This window comes from Actinia tenebrosa, unplaced genomic scaffold, assembly GCF_029948245.1.
Source record: "Actinia tenebrosa isolate PJP-AT-01 unplaced genomic scaffold, QUT_ActTen_1.0 PGA_scaffold5__44_contigs__length_20552954, whole genome shotgun sequence".
Classification (NCBI taxonomy): domain Eukaryota; kingdom Metazoa; phylum Cnidaria; class Anthozoa; order Actiniaria; family Actiniidae; genus Actinia; species Actinia tenebrosa.
In genome coordinates this window covers 16,805,726-16,828,405 of record NW_028292582.1, presented here as the reverse complement: position 1 = coordinate 16,828,405, position 22,680 = coordinate 16,805,726, and the positions used below count along the sequence as shown (strand labels likewise).

At 36.0% G+C, this 22,680-nt stretch overlaps 1 protein-coding gene across 2 annotated transcripts; it reads right to left on the bottom strand.

The window, feature by feature from the left end:
• Positions 1 to 717: 717 nt before the first annotated feature.
• Positions 718 to 17,458, bottom strand: LOC116294593 (centrosomal protein 43). Of its 2 annotated transcripts, XM_031702225.2 has the most exons (13): positions 17,356 to 17,458; positions 16,529 to 16,582; positions 15,917 to 15,971; positions 15,555 to 15,643; positions 11,395 to 11,574; positions 10,919 to 10,990; positions 9,478 to 9,540; positions 8,219 to 8,373; positions 7,764 to 7,859; positions 6,860 to 7,095; positions 6,038 to 6,107; positions 3,166 to 3,247; positions 718 to 2,419 (listed from the first exon to the last, which is right to left on the bottom strand). In XM_031702225.2, the coding sequence occupies exons 1-13, from the start codon at positions 17,434 to 17,436 to the stop codon at positions 2,330 to 2,332; spliced, it is 1,323 nt and encodes a 440-aa protein (XP_031558085.2). In that variant the 5' UTR covers positions 17,437 to 17,458; the 3' UTR covers positions 718 to 2,329. The 2 variants fall into 2 exon arrangements, with proteins under 2 accessions (XP_031558085.2, XP_031558086.2); XM_031702226.2 differs by lacking the exon at positions 9,478 to 9,540.
• Between the last annotated feature and the right edge of the window lie 5,222 nt (positions 17,459 to 22,680).

Genomic DNA, 22,680 nt, shown 5'->3' with positions numbered 1-22,680 from the left:
GAGGATAGGTGTTTGGGTGCTCTGATCAAACACTCGCACTCGTTTTTGATCTATTACTTCAAAGATCCTCATATACACTTCTTTCAATAACGTTAGTCACCTGAAAAGCTACAAAGCTGAGACCGACAAGGATTATTAGTAGATACATTTTACGTGTTTCAACCGCTTGATAACTGTTGATAGTGGACTTGAGATCTTCTACCAGTTACAAGTTAATCTCCTCTGAGCATCCTCAACTGCAGCAGTTTTTGTCAAAAGCTTCACTTCTTGGGTATAAAACATTCGTTTTTCCGCCTCTTTTGTATCTCAATGTCTTGCCAATTAATAAATGACTCATTAACCTCGTTGGCTCAGTCCATAGCATAGGATATATGGTTCCTATTCTTTTCCACTTTTTCATTAAATTTGCCTTTTTAGATGTTCTTCGCTGATACCCATAAGAATGAGACTGCAATGAACTATTAGCGGACTCACACAAACCAGAACCCCAGAAATCTGGGGTAAACAAATTGTTTCCCCCGGAGTCTTACCAGGCACTGTCCTAGGCACTAACGGCAGGAAAGACGTCGGGAGACTCCGGGTACGAGATTGAGAACCTTCCAATATTATTATTATTAGTTCTTAACTTGTCTGGGCTCCCTGTGCTTCAGTCATTTAACTCAAGACGGAGGCCGTAGAAATGGAGGAATGTAAGACGAAAGCCAACACAGTTGAATGTTTGCTATTTTATGCAATCGGATTTTATTTCCTTTGTTCTCAGCTTTAATGTTTTACATTTTGTCTAGAAATATATCTATAATTTACCGATTTATTTGCATCACAATTAGTGTGGGTCAGTGAACACCTTCAACCCTTTGAATAAAACTGTTCACAGGGATCTGGGTTTTGACATATTTTTGGACAAAAAGGTCAAATCCCCACCCCTTGCCCAGCATTATATGAATAAAATGTTCTTTTCACTCTTGATTAAATATTGATAATGTAATAATATAATAAATATAATAATAACATTTACACTTTGTGGCAACTGTGAACCAAAGCGCCCTTATAGTCCTTCCTAATAGTAACCAATAAAGGAAGGGGGAAAATAGTGATTATATATGTAGTATAGATCCATGCGTATACAAAAAGTTTCAAAAATGAAAGTGAGCGAGTAAACATCAATGATAGGAATATTATGTAAGTGTAATAACACTGTAATACAAAAATGTTATAGTTCACTGCTTAAAAAAACGTAAAATACATTCATAGCAGAGCAACGTAGTTTTCTTTTAGATTGGAATATGAAGCATAACCTTCAAATAAGAATGTCATTCCTTGCATTTTAGCCACACAACATAAAAGAAAAAAAATTCCGTTCAGTCTCAGAACGCCCAACTCAGATCTCCGACCGACGTTTCTTAAATGTGTATATCATAGTGTACTTACATTATTTCTGATAAGTCTGGTTTATAAGGAACATATTATATAACAAAGGTGCTGCTCAACAAGGCAACGTTCAATAGAATTTGCCTGGCGAGTTTTTGAAGAAAATTGATGCAAACGTTGCAAGAAATAAAATCAAAATCTGGTTTTATAAAAACTGCGGCGCCAATTTCGAGTTTAGAGTACCACCCCTACTGTAACTTGTTTTGCATGGTTTTGTTTTGACAGCCAGTATATATAATTTTCAATTCAAGTTCCTTTGCCGTCACCTTAGTAAAACGCTTTTCGCGCTTCAGGTGTAGCGGTATTGCACTCTGGCGGGTTTGATTCCTGGATTTGACATTGCATGTGGGCAGATTAGGTCTTTCTTTTGTTTCGAGAGTTTTTCTCCGGTATTCCTTCATCGATGCTAAATTCCTAAATTCTTTCTTGGCTTCCATTGATAAATACATTTCTTACTCAGACCGTCTGAGTTGTCTTGGTCACAGGAAAAGCTCCCTAAAACCATTAAAAGAAGTAATCATCTGAAATAGTGTGAAATAGGAAAAACATGCAAGTCCAAATGAAGTCCTTTTGACAAATGAGCGGTTGACTGTAAAGTATGAAAGGACTGTAGCTACATTTAGAGGTGGAAACATTTTATACAATTTCAAGAATTCTTTACCATTCTTTTTTATGAGAGCAATGAGGCATTTGGCATTTGGTATCAATCAAAGGAAAAGAAAGTGTGCAAGATATTATGGTAGTTGTGGCATATGACCTCATAATGCAAATGTCCTATTCTGAAGCAAAGATACGGTGCACATACATTACTATATACACCCTTATATATAAATATACATTGTCACAAAGGAATAATACCGAAAATTCAAATCTAAATTTTGCGATCACAAGGAAAAAATGATCAGAAATCATCTAAAATATCCTCTGCATAATCCAAGCCATTATCACTGGCACGAGATACTGTACGATCAGTTGTTAAAGGGTCGTCAGCCTACAAAAATAATTAGAATTATTAGAGTGAATTCAAAATCTACAGATCTGCAACAGAGTGGATTCAAAATCCACAGATCCGTAACAGAGTGGATTCAAAATCCACAGATCCGGAACAGATCCTCCTGATCCGAAAAAGATCCGCGGGGGCCCCTGTTGGAGAACCGCCATTTCAGGATCATTCCGGATTTATTGCGGATAATTAATTAGATCCGAAGACGACCGAGTGGAAAATACGGATCTAATTAATGATCTACAATGAATCCAGATCTAAGTGGCACAGAACTGCTATTTCATATCTACTATTTTTACCATTCTTGTCACGTGCAACTTATTTCCCGACCGGGATACACTTAGATTTAGCTAGTGTCACGTAGTCATCTTCCAACCAATGAGATTGTTAGTTCTATCGGAAATTTTCGCCCGCGAAAGAATAGTCAAACAAATACATAGCAGCAGACACTAAACCATTGTTTTTCGTTTTACTTTGAATTTTCTTTCACGAGCTAAATAAAATCATTCTACTATATGAATGAATGGCAAACTTTTTAATCCTGAAAATGCCAAATTGTGCCAGTTCTAATTTTCTGTTTTCGAAGTGAGAGAGGCAGGAAGGATGGAATAAGGACAGAACTAACAATTTCATATTTTAAGACAAGATATTCAATCCAATTATACATTACCCCCAGTAATAATAATACAGAGTCACTGACATCTCTGTTGGGTGGGGCTGTGTTGTCAACTAACCTTACTGCTGTTGCTATGGTAACTACTAAGCTGTTCTTCGATTTCATCTGTCAAGCTCAAGCTATGTTCGCTCAGGTGTGAACTAAAGATACAAATAAAGTGCTTCTCTTTTAGTATCACAAAAGACAACTCTGTAACCCTGCAATTTAGAGTGCATACTGTAATCTTAGTTGTTCTTATTGGCATTGAGAACTGATTTTTTCCCCGTGAGGTCAGGGACACCGGAATAGCATAACTAATTAATGTGGGCTCTGTAGTGTTAGTGTTACCAGTGTCTTCAGTGGGTCTTTTATGTCCACTTTATACAAAGTTATACAGTGAAGACAGACGGGGCCTACAGTTTTAATTCCGAGAAGACTTGAAGGTCTAACCATTTGTAGATGTAATTACAAATGCATCACTTTCTCCTCAGTTATTTTACAGCGCCTTTCATAATCACGCAATTCCAATTTGGCGCCAGCCCAAAACATGCGTTTTAAAATAACCAAATGAAAATACGAAAACGAATACTTGTGATCTATATAGATTGAACTTCCTACGGCTCCCATTTAGCCGAGAGTTTGAGCAAGAAATCGCAGAGATTCAGTTCTAGTAGTATGCATGGCTTTGGTGAAAAAGTGATGAAAATACATAGAGAAACGAATAGTGTGTTATGGTGCAGCCGTTAAGCATAACCTGGTAGACGATCGATCCAGAACATTTTCCTTTGACCGCTAGATGTAAGGCTTTCAAGTCACCGAAGCGTTTAGAGCAAGAGATTTCTTTCAAAAGATTCTTCAGAATTGAAGACTGTTTCAAATCCTTTGTGCTCAGGAAGAAGAGTTTTTAAAAGTTTTTTTATCGCGCTATCGTTCCCCTGCAATTGCTGGTCGTTTGGGCCAATGCATGTCGGCCGACTGGCCTGCTAGCAGCCATCGCGGGCCCTCGTCTTCGTTCGCTATGTGGGCCGACCAAAGTTGCAGTTTCACCAGACAGCATCAGGCTATTAGTTGTTGCTTGGGAGCCTGGTTAATATTTGCGCTAATCGTTGCGCTGATCGTTTGTCAACCCCTGCTGGATCAGGCTGCCATTCGTCGCTCAAGGTCTGGGTACTTGTTGCGCGGATCAATGCGCTGATCGTGGCGCTAATCATGGATCTCTTTATTATTCGATTCTTCTGGAGCAGGCTACCATCCGTTGCGCAAAGTCTGGGCACTTGTTGCGCTGGTCAATGGGCTAGTCGCTGCGCTTTCATCGGTCAACTCTCCGAGGGATCAGAATACCATTCGGTGCTTGGGGCTTTGGCACTTGTTGCACTGATCATTGCAAAAATTGTTGCGCTTTCATTGTTCAATTTTGCTGAATCACGCAACCATTCGTTGCTTTTGGTATGGGCACTTGTTGCAATAATCCTTGCGCTACTAGTTGGCATCTTCAGTTTTCAACTCGGCCGGGTCAGGCTATTATTCGCTGCTTTTGGCCTGGGCAGTTGTGGCGCTATTGTTGGTATCTTTAGAGTTCAACTCCGAGGTATCAGGTTACCATTAGTTGCTTGGGACCTGGGCACTTTTTGCTTTGGTCGTTGCAAAAATCGGTGCGCTTTATCGGTCAACTCTGCTGGATCAGGCTACCATTCGTTGCTTTGAACCTGGGTATTCGTTGAGCCGATCGTGGTCGTTTCCTGATTATTAAACTCTGATGCATCAGGCTATCATTTTTGTCTGGGGCCTGGACATTGGTACCCGCTTGGAAATCGAGCTAGACTCGTTCAAACTGGTTGCTCGGTTCCCATTGAACAAAGTCGCTAACTTGCGGGTGCTTATTGACTCGTGGACCAAATTTATCATTACGATGAGTCAAGTAAGGTTTTCCAGCTGAAGTATCATGTGTATGGTTTGCTCACTTAGAATATGACTAAATCACAATAAATTTAGGTACATTTTATCGTTAAACGACAAGGTGAATTACAACGAGAACAATATCAAAGCGGTCTATGAGTGACATTGCACATTTTTTTCTGACGCCAGGCCAAGTTTGATAGAACCTTTCAGTTATTCATAAATCTATTTTAGGAACTGAAATATTTGTTTATCTTGATGTTTGATCTAAATTTCCTCGCCATTTTTTTCCTCATCTATTTTGGATAAACCACAAGTTTTGCATTTATATCAATACTGCGCTCTTTTTGCATGCGGTTATTTTCGTGAGTTTGATTGACGGAAGCCATAACCCGTGTTTTGGGCTGGTGCCAAATTTGTTGAGGTCGCGTGATTATGAAAGTCGCTTAAGGCCCCGAGTGGACACGAGTGAAAAACGTCTGCGCATGCTCTGAATCCGTATGCGAATTAGTCAAAACATATGTAAATTTGACTTTCAAACATGCCTGATAAATTGGACTTCATAAAATGCCAAAACTTAGTGTCCATGCTTGAAACTTAAGTTTAATTCTTTCATATTGTGTTTGTTAATACAGTTTCTAGTTGTAACAAAAGTATACTCGCGAATTTTTTTGTATACTTGGAGAAAACAAACATTTAGTTTTTCACTCAAACTCTTCAAAATTCTTAGAAAACGTGCTAAAATGCACGCATGCGCAAACGTTTTTCTCTAGTTTCCCCCGTGTGTTGGTTCGGCCGAGTCTTGAACCACAACCTCCCACACAACAGAGCGACGCTCTTACCAACTACAACACAATACCATACAATGCGATACAACAAACTTTATTAAAGATGGTGACGCATAACCCAGTGAGTTATCTAACTTACAGGTCTCAACTGAGCTAAACTTGTTGTTTTTTTCAAGGTATACCACTATTTGCATACCTTGGCCGTGTTTTTGAAACATGTTTCTGATAAAGGGGGGAAATGTAAGAAAAAAGTGTTAGTGGTCTCACCTTGACGCCTGGAAGTCATCTTCATAGTCATACTCTTGTGAATTTGTACTTTTTTCTTCGCCAGGAATATCTAGGAAATGAATAAAACTTGAATAAAACTATGATAAAAAGGGCCAATGGAATGAATTGAACTTTAGGACAGAAATAAAGCATCTGCACTTTAACAGCTTACTGTTAGCTTACGGCCCGAAAACCTGGTAATACAACTCATTTATTTTGGTTGAAGTTTGGTTTCAGTGGGCTGCGAATGGTTTGGAGCCATCAAATCCCTAATCTTCTCTGTAGCCAACTTTAGTTTTGGTCCCAGATCCTCAGAGGGCCTGTGACGACCTGGGACCAAAACTTATGATGGCTGAGTAGGAGACTATCAAAGTCCCACAATCCAAAACATTCTTTTCGGCACATGAACTTGTTGGAGTTGGCGTGTGAACTTGTTTTTATTACAGTTGAAATCCAGTTATGAATTTCTCATAGTTTTGTTTTATACGTATGATGAATTTATTAAATGACAGTGGAAGGATAAACGAGCCGGCAAAAGCTCTTGACGTCGACTTTAGGAGAGAAAATTGTAAAAAGTGGAGATAATGTGGCTACAAGTTATTTTCCAGGCTCTGCATATTTGACTTTAAATAGGTTACACGTAGTCTTAACAAGTTCAATATGCCAACTCCAATAAGTTTACGTGTACATTTCAATTCCAACAAGTTCACCAGCCGAAAATAATGTACAGCTGTCAGCTGTCAAAACGATGTCTTGGGGTGTGGGATTTGATGATTTCAAATGCTTCTCGACCTACTGAAATAGCAGTATTAAAATACTTACCAAATCCTAATTTATTTATTCTGCTGTCAATGTCAGCCAAGTCATTCCACTCTGGTGATTTGGGGATTTGTTTATTGGCTTTAGCAGCGGTTCCAGGTAAGGGTGGCGCATCTTTAAGTGATCCAAGTCCTCCACTACCACTGCTCAGGGAAGGGGCTCCTTTAAGAGAGGCGAGATATCCAGCAGTCTTAGAATCTGTTTCCTTACTGTCTAATGACTTTTTCTCAGATTCAGTCCTGCAGAATACAACATGGAAAACGTGAAGATGGAGCAAGTATATTCAATAATGGTATCACGTGACTTCTTGGAACCTATGACAAGTTACTGTACTACGCATCGTACCGTGAACATTTCTATAAGTTTTTGATTTCTTTTTGACATCTTCCAGGTTTTTGGCAACTTTTTGACAAGTTTTAATTGTGCTCTTTATCGCTAACCATACATGTAATTCTCTTACATATCTTTCTTGTTTGTATTGACATGTAGCAAGGTTAATTCAAGACAGTGGATTTTTCAATAGACTATTTTATCATTGAACTGCTGTTTGATCCGAGTCTTATTGAAGAAATAATACGCTTAATAAGTTTATTTATCTTTAAGATTTCAAATTCAATTCATAGGAAGATGTTTGATATATAATATAATACAGTATTAAGTTACAATTATAACAGCAATAATTATTTTAAAAAAACATCTAATTAATAAAATTCTTTAAAGAGACTTTTCTTGAATAGATCTAATTCCTCAATATTTCTAGTCCTTTCGTTAACATTATTCCAGTCATCTGCTGCTCTCGAGACCATGCTATATTGGCCCAGCTTACAATTGCTCTCAAGCAGAGTTAACTCTATTAACTCTGTCTCAAGCTTGCATTAATGGTGACTATATGTGTACCAAAACTTACTTTTTTGTTTTGGTTGCTTGTAAAGTTGACTTTGGCTTGGTCAGGAAGTCAGAAAAGATATCATCATCATCACTATCAATTGTTCTGTCTGGACCTCTGTGGTGAAAAAATCACAAAATTAACATAATTTCCAGTCACCGATCTAGAAGGTTTTCATTTGTTAAAGATTGTAGAACATGGAGTTAAGAATAAGTTTTGAGGTGGGTTCATATAATTTTTGAAAGCATTTTCTTCAGTGAATTTTTATGGGTTTTAAAGTGATTATTAGGAGTGGGTAGTGGGCTCACGCAAACATTTTAGTTAATGGAAGATGAGATACATGTACGAGATGTCTTAGGATGATATCATAATATAGTAAACTGACAGAAATATCCAAGCCTACAACATGCAGTTTTTTCATAACATGAAACCTGTCATGATATCTCAAGCCAGTTAGTAGAACTAGATTTACTAACCCTCTTCCACTCTTTTCTTTTCTGGAGTCTGATAGTGACTTGTCATCTTTCACGTCTAGTTTATCATTCCTAAACGAATCTAATCCATTCTCACTTGCATGACTGAGGCTAGCTGATTTCTCCTCTTTTATTCTCTGAGGAATCTTACTGGGTTTCTGTGGGGAAACAAAATTATTGTAAAACTATTGATTTACAATTTCATGAAAATACCAATAAAAATATGTTTATTATGAAATTATGGGAGACAAGAGTGATGTTGCAGTAAAATGGGCTGGTTGTCTGGCTTTCAAGTAGAAGGACTTGATAGTTTATAGACATTAGGTAATATACACAGTACTGCCACATGTGTAACCAGATCTCTCCCTTGCCACAAACGTTTTTTTAGGTTTTCCGGTTTTCCTCCTGTCCTCGTGTCAGTTGAGAGTTGTGTAGTGGTAGGGCATATTTAATAAGAGTGGGCCATATGATGCTGGGTATTATATGCTGAATAAATAGCTGTTAACAAACTATGCCAGCATAAAAATATAAGGATTAATGATGCATGAGTCTTAGTTGAAGTTAGGAAAAGCTTTTTACATACAAAGATGAATTTTATCATGATTCATTTATCACAGAATTTTACAAACAATAGATTTATAGCCTATTACTGGATAGAAATTGGAACACCTTGCTCTCTTAAGTATTTTAGCTGTTACCTTGCTCTCTTATGTTAGTGTAAAAAAAACACATTACTAGACATGTCATTTTCAACTTACAGTTAAGCATTTCAGATGCAAACGAGTTTAAAAAGTTAAAATAGTGGAAATTTAATTCTTTATTCATTTTGAAAATCTTGCTAAAGAACATTTGAGTTATCATCAATGTTAATTTTTACAACAACTTACAAATTTCTCATGCGCTGATTGACTGATTTTTATCATCATCATTAAGAGGACAGACAAAGGTGTCATCATTGAGCGCTTGCTCTTTAAGTTGGTTGTTTTGATCACTAGAAAAGAGAGGCTTTTATCATTTTTCTTTTTGTTTTTGTTATTGTAAAAAACAAATTGACTTCAGATTTTTGTGTCTGTCCTCTTATGGACGATAAATTTCGCCATCACATTGTCAAAGTAGGATGCGGATCCACTTGGCTATGTCTTGCGGATCCTCACTACTTTGACAATGTGATGACGCAATTTATCATCAATAATAAAAGATAATTTTTATTGTCAATTTGTTAATTGTATATCAATGTAGGAGGTCAAAATTGAAGTTGTTACCATATCATCATCACTTTCAAATCCAGCACTGATCATCAATTCTGAGTGACTTTTTTCTTCTTCCTTTAATGAGAACCATACTATTAAGTACTTTGATAAAACTAGGTTTATAGTATATTTTTATTAATTCTTTAAAAATGGTCTTTCATATACTTCATTTTTTTATGTTACCATTGACTTCAATTGCATTTTATAAATTAAAATAGTTAAATTAATCATATCACTATTAATTTTTTTACATTGGGTAGTTCCAGAAAATATCCATACCCCTACCATGGGCGGCATTTTGGAATTCCAAAGGAGTGGGGGGTTTCTTAGATCAGGAATTCCGAAGGAGAGGGGGGGTTTCTTAGACCAGGAATTCCGAAGGAAAGGGGGGCATTTTGGTCTGGAAAATTATTTCAAAGGACGGTGGGAGAATTGATTTTGAAATATCTACGTGAAAAGAGCGAATGAACCAGCTGATCTTCGAAGTCTTTCGATCGCTTCATAGGTATGACCACAACGCCTGGCGAAATTTACCTATTATTTTTCCCCATAATTAAAGCGTGGTAAGTAATTATTTGGTGATTGAAGACAATACTAATACAACAATTAGATTGAATTACGATTAAAAAATTGCAAGTACACCACATCTACGAGAGAATTTTATCTCTATGTAGGGAATACGTATTCTTTGCGATGACGTCTTTCTTGATTATAAAGCCTGCATTAACTAAGATCAGCGGTTATTCAGAAAATTAAGATGGCACCAATCGAAAACACGTTTATTCACAAGTTCTGTTCTGCTTCACTTGTGCATTGTTTGTCCAAAGAAGAAAATAAAAATGTTGAAGATCAAGGATAAGTTATGATAAGAACAATGAAATTATGAATTTTTTTTTTCTTATCATTTCGAAGTTTTAAGACCTCTGGGTGAAGTTTCATTTGTAGTTCGCGGTAATATGTGCTTTTCGACTTTGATTCCTAAGTTCGTATCCGTTCGTCTTGCATGAAAATAGCATTTATTTTTTTGTCTAGAAAGCTATTGAGAGAATACATAATGATATGGAATTCCAGGGGGGAGGGGGGGGGGGTACACAGATATGGGATTCCTTGGGCCAGGGGCCTTGAACCATTTTGGAATGTCCGAAGGCAAGGGGGGCAAAAAAATTGATGCCGCCCGTGGTAGGGGTATGGATATTTTCTGGAACTACCCATTACTGAGTGTCAAGCAAAAGTATTGAAATGATGAGTTTTGGGATCCCTGCTGTATGTGTCCACAGGAATCCCAAGCAATTAAATTAAAATGATTTTGTGGTATTGTTGTGAACCCTGGATTTACTATATACCAGTCAATCAGTAAAAAAAATATGGAAAATCATTGACATGATATGAATTGGGATGCTTGTGTTGTGTGTGTCCACAGTAACCCCAATCAATCAATTTTCATATTAAATACCTTAACAGACGAAGGGCTTGAGCTGCGAGGGCTGAGTGGTCCATTCTGTCGTGAGGTGCTCTTAATGGCAGGCTTATTACAGAGACGAGAAAAATAGCAATATTCTTAGTAGATTGTGCCCTTTTATAAAAACTCAGCATCATTCCATTAAGTTTTTAATGTTTATTGGAGTCTGCTAAGCACGAAAAAAGCATTGTAGATGGCAGCACAACCCAAAGCTAAGTGTGACAAGTTTCTTAAGTGCATAGACGCCAACAAGTATCCAACAACTATAACTCAATAGGTGCATGTTGAGTTTTGACCATTTCTTTTTGTAGTGGCATGCTTGTGAAATTGGGATTTGTGGGTAAAATGTAATGACAATGCCCAAGATGCCTGTGGACTGACTGCTGGCTGTGATCCATCAACATCCCACACTTAAGCTATGCTATACTTTTTTTTTTTTTTTTTTGCTAGAAAAAAATTGTTTTATTCACCTGGCTTTCATCGATTGACAGTTGAAGCTTTCCTACATGTGAAGTTGCAGTGCTGTTGTTGCTGCTTCCATGTAACATTCGCTGTACAACCTCTAACAACAATGGCTTGCCAGCAAATCTATCCATTTCATGTAACTTGAGTTCATTTGCCAGATTATTTCTTCCTTGATATCTATCACTCTGGGAAAAACATGTATATTTGTCATTGATAACTGAGTTCTTTACATAATCTAAAGAATATATTGAACATCGTGGACATGACTAGATGATTTTCAAAAAGATTAAAGGTATTACTGAACAGAGAACAGAAAAAAAAGCAGCTCTTTTGTTTGTTCTACTTTAGAAAGAAGAGTTCCATTATAGTTTTCAATGCTGATTTCTTATACTTTTTTGCAAATTTGCAGCACATGATGACAGCATAAGCAGCCATGCTTCATTCACTAATAAAGCAGAGTTATCAGAGAGCACATATTATATAATTATAAAAAATAATTATATGTGTATCTGGGCCAAAATGATTACTCTCATTTAGCACACATGATGACCAGCCATCTTGTACTGATCAGCATTTGACCATGCAGTCAATGGGTAGTTCCAGAAAATATCTTTCCCCTCCCCTACATGGGAGGCATTTGGGAAATCCTTAGGAGTAGTGAGGTTTTCAGATCAAGAATTCCTGAAGGAGAGAGGGGAGAATCTTGGTTTGGAATTTCCAAAGGGAAGGGGGAGAATCGTTTTTGAAACACTAATGTGAAAAGAGTGGATAATTGAACCAGCTGATCTTTGTAGTTTCAATTGCATTGTAGTCTTTTAATCGTATTGTACCTTCACATCGTATAAAAACAACTCGAAAACCTAAGAATTCATTCATTGCTTTATGGTTCCAGATCCATTCCAAAAATTTTACAGTATAGGTAATAACATAAATCATAAAATTAAGCTACCTTTTTAAAGATCTTTTAAACTCACAATCATTGGAACCTTCATGTTTTGTAAAAGATTAGAAAGTTACCATAAAGGCTGCATTATGTTAGATCAGTAGGAATGGCAGTTTTTTTCGAACAGTCATTTCAATCCAGGAACCTTGTTTCAATCCACCCACCTACACCTTCAACCCATAAATATATGTATATTCATTGGACTGAGTGTGGGTGCAACATAATGGTTAGTCAAAAGTAGGCTGTATTGCAGACTATTCCGAACACAAACCTCCCAACTGTTTGAAATAGCAGAACATATTTGTTGACAGTTTTGAATTCTTGTTTAAATAATCCCTAGTTAGTTGGTTTATAAAAACCTTGTAAACTGCATAACATTAACTAATAGAAACTGTCATATTTAAAGGAAATGGGATAACACTGTAAAGCTTAAGTGTTTTTTGTAATCAATCAAATAGTTTTGGATCAAAATGACTTTCACCTTTCATTGATTATTTATGTTTCACATTGCTTGAATATTAAAAAGTTGTTTTCTAAAGTAATTTAATTTACAAATTAAAATGAATGAAATGAAAAACAGTTCTTTTCTGAAACTATTTATTAGTAAGTAAGAACAGTTCAAAGAAACTCCACATCTTAGCATCATCCTCAACTGAGCAGGAAATATTTGTATATCAAAGTAAGCTGGTGCATTCAGCTACTTCAAACTCAGAAAAGGAGAAATTAAAAAAAATATATCAAAAGAGGTTAATAGAAGTCGAAAAGGTCATAGAAACATGAACCACACAACAGTGCTGAAAAATAACATGTCCATGTCTTAATCATTCATCACTTCAAGAGGTGACTTCCAGCAATATGATTAAATAAAGTTTGATATGATTAGACTGTGAAACAGAAGACTTCACTTAATTGTTTGAACAGATAAACAAACAGTTTTATCAAACAAAAACATCTAATGGACAAAACTAATTGTGAAAGAAAGACAAACACTAATCACTATTAATTTGTTCTGGCATCTAGCACTCAGGGATCACGCACCAGTAAACCATCAAGATAAGTGTTGCTGCTTGCCTGACCGCAGCAACAAACAAAAAAAGTACTCTCAAAAGAATATTATTTTTGTTGAGTTTCATGGCTGTTCAAGGTGAAACAAAAGACATAACAAGCTCTTTATTTTGAGCTATTTTCTCAGTAAAAGTGTGAACTTAAATGAGAACACTAAAAAGCAACACTAAACCACTACAAAAGCAACACTAAAATAACACTAAAATAAAATAACACTTAGAAAAAATGACACGAAAATGATTTTGACACATCAATGGATCTCCCCTTGTGACTGCATTCTCAGATGTTGGTAGGTACAGCAAGCCACAATTTTCTCTGATGCCAGATGTCAGCACTACACTATGCTTTACTAGCATAAACCTACTAGCATACTATTACAAATCCTGCAATCTGATTGGTTAACGTTCTCACTATCTATCCTGTGATAGATAGCGAGTAGCGAAAAACAAACAAATGCATGCTCAAGTTTTCTCTAAAAAAAATTTTAAATCGAAAATACAAAACTGTATCAAGGGAAGGAATGGAACATAGTGGCAATTTTAACACAAAAAAGCAGCCCTCAGGGTTAATTGAAATTTTTATGTGCAAACTTACAACGGACAAACAACTGACTACTGAGATAACAATGGCATTTTAAAAGATTTTCTCAAAGGACAGAAAAAATCCAAAAGACAACTTATTCACATATATTCAAGAAGAATTTTAAATGGTAAGAACAGACGAAACAATAAAGAAAGTGCAAGTTAACTGACAAGAATCTTATATTAAGCAAATTGTAAACATGGCACGGCTTTGAATGATCTGACAACAAAGTATTTGTAAATAAATTATTTCAGTTTACCACTCATTAATAAGAAAAATGATCCAAAGAACTGATAAGATAAAAAATATTGGAAAGAGAGTTTTGACAGTAATACAAAAAGCTATAGTCTAAATAGAGCAAGTTTAAGCTATACTTCCAGTTGAGTTCACAAATATGAATGAAAACAGTGCCACCGGTTGACCGTTGCTTTGTTTAGTAAAGTTTTCAGTGTCATTTTTTGTTTTCAATACAATAATTTTAGCTAGTAGGTTTATGCTAAAACAATTAGACTACTCATTCTCGTTTTCTATGAGTCAAATAGTCGATTCGGCACTAGGCGCCTCATCGACTATCTATTGACTCTATGCTATATACAACTGTTATCCGTGGACTAAGATCATTCATAGCAGGTCAACAATCTTAAGAGCCCATAAACTGGACTGATGAGCTACGCAGTATTACACTACAGATTAATAACTGATATTACAAATCAGATGATGATTCAGACCAAATTGCACTCCACTCAGTTGTGGTGATTTGATCTTGTCTTGTTCTGATCTGATTGATTACTGTCTTTAATAAGATAATGTACTGAACATGTTTGTAAGTGGATCGAATACTTTAGGCATAGATTAATTCGATTGAATCAACTTGGATCAAAACTATATTTTTTTAAATTAACCTGGATTGAAATGACTGTTGCTTGACAAATACCGATCAGCAATTATTCAGGAATAATAAAAAATAATGGCAAAAATACATATTATATGGAAAAAACAACAACAAATCATTAATTTTATGGCTGCTGTAAACTTAGAAGCTAGAGAAAATGTTGAAAACCAAAGATAAGTTATGATAATCAGTAGCTCTGACACTTTACCTTTTTCAATACTATGTAGTCTCTTATATTTCCTAATCTAAGCCCCACCCCCTTTTTAAGGGTGCTCAGCGGTCCTTGTTTAAGACCTTTGGTAAAGTTTACAATGTAGTCCATAATTTGATACTGGTAATACAAGTACGGTATGTGCTTTCCTACTTTGATTTTTAAGTTCTTATGACATAAAAACAAAGATTATTACTTTTTCTAGAAAGAAAGATAATATGGGATGATATATGGAATTCCTGAGGGGTGAAAGGGCAATATGCATAGAATTCCTTGAGTCATAGGAATTTCCAAAGGCAAGGGGATAAGAAAGGATCAATGCCACTGCTGGTAGGGGTATGGATATCTTCTCTAAGAGATGATTGGCCATCCATTTATAGTGCTAATTTTGGCCAAGCATTATCCACTGACTGGCCTTTTATTGATAGCCTATAATATAATAATTATTATATAAAGTATAGGAAAAACTTACAAAACTGCTCTCTGGATCAAAGACTGCTATTGTAAAATCCAAGTCAAAAAATTCCAAAAATTCTTTAACAAGTCCAGCCACGAGTCGTCCTGAAGAAATCATTATAAAGTCATGTTTTTAATATGGATAATCAATATAACATGTACTGTATAAAACTTAAGAACTGATACAGAAATTCCATGACATTTTATATGAAACATTATAGTCGCAGGCCTACATTGAAAAACTCCTTCAAAACAGGAGCTCTCAGAAAATATCCATACCCCTACCATCGATGGCATTTTGGTAATCCGAAGGAGAAGTTGCCACCAATGGTAGGGGTATGGATATTCTTTGAAACTACCCAATAAATAAATAGTTACCTTCACTAGTGTTTAAAAACTTCTTCAGATTTGGGTTTGAAAGAGGAACCTTGTTCTGGAATAAAAATACATTCAGTGAATGACAAGAGGTTTATACTAATGCTTTCTCATGAGAAAACGTTCTTAGAAAGATATTATACATACAGAATTGCTAATTTGCTGATCCCAATAATGAAAAAAAAATGGGTGTCCATGGCTTGTTATAGAGATATTGAATTTTGAATATTACCATCTTGACAAGTTTAGTTTCGAAAGAAAAAGTTTAGCACACACATAATTCGGAACCCAAAAATAAAAAAAGCTAATGGATTGAAGTAATTTTCTCTGGACATCTATTATATCTTAAACTCCATTTTCAAAAACTAATTATGATATTAATTGGTAATCACATTGTTAGTCAAAATTTTCACAAATATGTGACAAATTTATCCCTAATTTCACTTGTCACCATGTGATTATCTAAACAAATTTTTGAGTGAAATGTTTCCTTTTTATATTGACTTATATGCTAACTCCAATGCTACCACTCCAATACATTTCCTCATACAGTAATCCATACACAGGAACCTTGTTTGGGCTGCCTGTGGGCTTCAAGATAATAATAATACAGACCTCTGCTTCTTCTTGCTCTTCCAAGGCTAAAAACACACTTGCGCGTAACTGAGCCTGGATTAAAGCAATACAAAAACACATAATTTATATGTCACCATTATTTCAAAAAGATATTGCCTGCCTTCCAAAACAAACTCATGTGAGAGTAAGATTGCTGTCTAGACTATCACAGCACTTATTTATAAGTCTTAAGGATAGACCATTAGATAATTGAGGAGGGAGGGGGGGGGGGGGGTTGCTAAAATAAATAAAGGATTGAGCAAGCCCACCTACTAAAAAAGAGATCGCCCAACCTTTCCATTTGTAAAGAAATATTGAGCAAGCACAAAAAAAAGCGTGCAAGTGTTGTTTGCACAAAATAGATATCGTGCAACATAAATTGCTGCAGTACCCCCCATCCCCCTCAACTATCTAATGCTTCCTCCCTTATACTCGAATTTATTTTAAATTTTAGAATATTTCAAGGAATAATTATAAGCTTTATAATGAGTTTAATCACTGGAAAAAACGATTATCAATACTTGCAAAAAAACAAATAAGCTTCGTTTGCAACAACTTTTTTATTTCATTGAGCCAAAATCCTTCGTAATTACAATATCAAATGCGCTTACCGTTCAAAAGTAAACACCAAGTAATCAATTATTTCTATCAGCAAATAAGAAAGACAAAATAAGCGTCTGGTACTTTTATCCCGATGAAAAAGAGTAAAGATTTTCGACTTCACCAAAAAGTGTTAAACGAAGATTTTTGCAAAATTTTTTTGCGTCAAATAAAGCATTAATGAAGCTAAGAATGAAATAGAACTTAAAATCTTGACTTTTTCTTACCCTTATTTTCCCTAGAACTCCTTTGCTTTCCAGTGATTGTGCCACTAAATCTCTCAGTTCTGTGTCTTCTTCGGCCGACATTTTGAGTTTTGGAGAGCGGAATGTAACTAGACTCTTCCACAGTCTCTCGCTCGTCCAAGGGAGCACGGCAGATATAAATTGGTTGATTGGTCTTCCTGTGGTACATAACTTCATTGATTGGTCCTCCTGTGGTATAGACGCGCATGCGGTTACTTAAAAGTCGCGCGGGCTCATACGTAAACAATATGGCGGATGATAAATATAAATGACGGGGAGTGAAACTATGATCATGTGACCGGGTATCGGTCAACGTACTTTGTAGCATGCTCATCACGGTGTTTTTGGCCAGCTGTTTATCGTGAAAGCCTAGCATTAGCATAAATTAGCAATTAAAACAGCCTGGAAGATAATTTATTTAAAGCATTTTCATACCGGAAACCAAAATGTCTTCACTTTGTTTTCTTAATTTTGTTGCTTTTTTTTCTTTTAATGATGCTTTGTCTGGGTCAGTCAAACAAAAGCTTTTTCTTCAGTTAGTATTGGATTTAGTGTGTTTTATATCATATGAAATGCAGGCCTTTAAAAACTTTTTTATTGAAGGAAATTATAAAAGAGGAGAGAAAGAAAGGAAGTCAATTTACATTCATTTTTTGGCATTGCTACCGAAAAAATCCAAACACGGAATAATTATTGCTTGGATTTCCGTGTGTTGGTTACTAATGATAGAATTTTAATCGTCTTGTCAGTCGTAAAAACTTGATTTTATTCTAGCGTAAAAGGCAGCATCAAGCCTTTGTCTTTTGGCGAATAAAAATTATACAATTTTAATCTATTAATTTTCTCACTGTAGAGTTTTCCAAATATAAAATTAAGGCAAGAATTTTTTCATTCGTTTTCAATGTTTGAAAATATTATTTGGAATTTCGTAGAAATGAACGGTTCTGATCGGTTCAAGAAGTTTTTCCGAGGTATTCCGAATGAATATCGATTAGCTGTTTTCGCGCCAATTTTCAGCTCATTATCACGTGTCTGTTGTTTTGGATTTGAATTTTGACAGATCATATCGGCAGGAACTTTAGACATCGGCTTTATATTAGCTAAATAAAACGAAATAGAAAATGCCTACCCCCTATCTTCACATCAGGCCCGTAGCTAGGGGGGTGCAGGGGGTGCGTTCGCACCCCCCCCCCCCCCCCCACGCGAGCTAAAGCTCTGCTTTTTAAGCAAGTGAGATTTTGGCTGGTATGATATTTTCACGTAAAACTAAGTAAAAAAAATCAATTTTACTTTAATAATTTATTTATACCTATGCGTCCTATAAGACTTTTGAAAAATAAAGTATATGGTTGGTCCACTTTTTGTAAATTAGCACCCCCCCAACAAAAATCCTAGCTACGGGCCTGCACATTGTGGCGAATTCTTTTCTTCCATGAATTCTTCCATAACTTTTTGTTTCGTTTTTACAATTTTTACACTAAAATGATGGTTAAAAAGCTCGTTAAGGTTAAATTCCCTTGAAACTAGAAACTTTGTCTCAAACTTCGCATGGACATTTATGATGTTATGGACATTTAAAAGCTGCAATAAAAATATGGGGTTACCATTCTCGATTTTTCGCTAGATGCTCCAAATATGTCAATTTATAGTGAAATTCGGTAGCAACCGGAAGCTGTAATCAAGAACTTTTATTCACAGTTCAAAAGTAATTTTACCGAAAACAAAGCACGTACTTATAACTCGAAGTTTACTAGATAATCTATACTATTAAATCCATTACATTCATTGGATGACTATGATTCTTGAACTATTAGTGAAAAATGCAGGTATGTGCGCCTCTACGAACGTCCAAAAATTGCACATGTCGACCGATTCCCACCAAAATATTTCAAAATCTATCTAATAAACTTTCCTTCATATTTTGATATATAATGACGAGCATTGCATTAATCAAAAATCTGAAATAAAAAATGGGGGTCACTATTCTCGTTTTTGAATTATATTGAAAAAACATCTCAAAATAGTCGAAAACTGACACTTTTCCGAGTGAAGAATGGGGCGAGTCAAATAAAAATCGCAATTTCTCTACTCAAAAATAGAGAAAAAGTGGAAATTGAACATGTTTCTTATTTAGTTTCCGAAATAAAAATGCCTAAGCTTTGTTAGTTTCATGCTTTTAGTTGCATGCAGCAGTGCAAAACAAGGGAACTACCTTAAAAAAAGTCGTCATAGCCTAAATGACGTGGGATTTGAAAGCGGTACACCGGGCGGGCGACACTTTTAGCCTTACGCACAGGATTCTTCCCATGCATGCGATGACCACGAAAACTGAGTTGGATAAGTTTACCACATTTCTATACCTATGGTGCTCCGGCGGGACCGCCGTATAAATAATTAATGAGATTTATATTTTCATTGCAATGGCGCGCCTTTTTAATTTTCGCAGGTTAATTTTTTGCTGTAACTGTATAACAACTCTTTTTTGCAGAACCTTGAAACCTGTAATGATGACAACTATCTAAACTCTGCTTGGGCTGATCCTTTCTCACTCAATAAAACAATTTCAGGGTGTGCGTAGTGATGTGAAATGGAGACCTTGAATTTCAAATGTTAAGATATAGAAAGGTAATACAAAACACCAACACAATTGCTTGGCGGGCATTGCTAGGCTATCTAACAGCAATAACTTTGAGGGAGGGGGAGGGGGAGGGGGAGGGGGAGGGGGAGGGGGAGGGGGAGGGGGAGGGGGAGGGGGAGGGGGAGGGGGAGGGGGAGGGGGAGGGGGAGGGGGAGGGGGAAGAATGAATGAAAACCTCACCTTCTATTCCTTCCGGCTTTCCTTCAATCCCTCTAGTTGGCAACACAGTCTAATGAATGCTTGATGTCTTTAATTAATTTAATCGATATGAAATTATATTTTGTTCATTACTTGCTGCTTTGCGAAATGTTGTAAGGCATGGAGAAGAGATGGTGTGTATATTCGCGTGTATATGCATTTGACTTACAGAAGTTCAATGTAAACTCATTGGTAATGAACAACCTTAGAATAAAAGATTTGCATTTGTACAACATGTGTTTATATGATGTTCTCTGGAGAACATTTTTCATATACACATATGTGTTGCACATATGTTGTACAAATGCTACAATATGAACGAATACATTTCAGAAAAATAAAGGAACAACTCTCATTGAGAATATCATGTAAACATCACATGGTTTGAGTGGGCACTTTTTATACAAAGGTAATTAGGCCTATTTATGAACATTCCACGAGTTATGTCACTAGATAAATCTTGCAGGGCCGTAGCAAGGGGAGGGCCTATGGGGATCCCACATTCCCAAAAATTACAATGACCATCGATTGTTCAATAATGGACGTGGCTTGAGAGTCACATTGTCAAAGTAGCATGTGGATCCACACTACTTTGACAATGTGATTTATCGTCAATAAGAGGACAAACACATAAAAAGCTGATTTGAATTTGTTAATTTTACAATAACAGAGCGTATTCTCGCAATCTGATTGTCTGACAACTATGATCAATAAGAGGACAGACATAAAATGACGAATATGATCGTTCGCGCACGGATCAAGTGCGCGCTTGAAACCGTTTTTCTTTTAAACCTTTTCCTTGTTTTTAGATGTTTTTTTAAATTATTTTATTGTAAAAAAACAAATCGCTCATAGATTCCCATTGTCTCTCCTTTTATTGATAATAGATAACGTCTAAAAAATGTTCAAAACTTTACAGTTTCCACTTGCGTTTCCACTCGAGTTTCCACTTGAGTTTTGAACATTTTAAGACGTTTTCTATGTTCAGTAAGACGACATACAATGAAAATCTATGAGCGATTGGTTAATCGACAATCTGAGAGACACTATCCTACTGCGTCTTCAACTACGGAACTCCGTTGTTATGAATTATTATGAACAATTATTATGAACTGAATTATTATGAATTCTTTTGCAATAGAATAATTGCCGCCATAAGGGATGATTTATCTTATGGAGTCTGCTACTGGCAGTGATTTTCACTGATATGATTATAACCAAGAGAGCATAGATAATAAAGGCAAACTTCTTAACAACGCGAGCGCCATGTAAATTGCCGGTTGGACTATTTTTAGTAACCGGATGCACTTTAAATTTCTCATTTCCCTACTCCCGTGCGTCATCATCTGTTTTATATCGTTTTGATCACTATATAAAGACGAAAAGGAAAGACTGTGCGCGCACAAGTGGATGGCGCACGGGATGTATTTAGTAAAACTAAAAAGAAAGTGCATCATAGTAAAATAAACCTCTTATGTGTATTGTTCAGTATATTCTTTAATATCGTACTTCACTACTATAGCATCACCATACAGTACATTCTACCGAGGAACGGACCGAACTAAATCTGGCAATTTAATTCTTTTTTTTTTTTTTTTTTTTTTTTTAGAAATTAGCTGGAGATTATTAAAGTGCAAATGAACCCTTTGACAATACATTCAGTACTGGTTCTGCATAAAGTAAATAGTTGATTGGTAAAATATTTCTTGATTTGAGTGATGCGTCTCTAAGTTATGAAGGTTTATACTTCCAAAATGTTAATGATGATGACGTCAGGTAAGGTATTTGAGTATTTTTGTTGTTGCTAGTAATACTAAATGCTGGCCATTTTGAAATTAAAACTTTTAAATAGCTTTCATGTAAACCATGAGTAAAATAATGATGCTTTTTAAATACTGTATCTATGAACCAGCTTAAGCCTTAATGACGTCACACTCATTAGCATATTGGAAGTATAGACCTTCATAACTTAGAAACGCATCACTCAAACCAAGAATGTAGTGTCGAAGGGTTCATTTGCACTTTAATAATCTCCAGCTAATTTCTAAAAAAAAAAGAATTAAATTGCCAGATTTAGTTCCAGTCGTTCCTCGGTAGAATGTACTGTATGGTGATGCTATAGTTTGGTTTGGTTTGGTTTGGTTTGGTTTGGTTTGGTTTGGTTTGGTTTGGTTTGGTTTGGTTTGGTTTGGTTTGGTTTGGTTTGGTTTGGTTTGGTTTGGTTTGGTTTGGTTTGGTTTGGTTTGGTTTGGTTTGGTTTGGTTTGGTTTTTTGTTTTATTTTGTTTTGGTCTTTTCGCTTGTTTTGTTTTTGTTTTGCTTGTTTGTTTTTTTTGGTTTAAAATAAGGGGTGGGGCTCACAACCCCGGCGGATCCCGGCAGCCCAGTATAGGATCCCTTTCTGCCTTCCACCATTTTGACCATGGCCTTGTTTATGGTCACTGGTGGCTATGCAAAAACTACAAGGGGTTA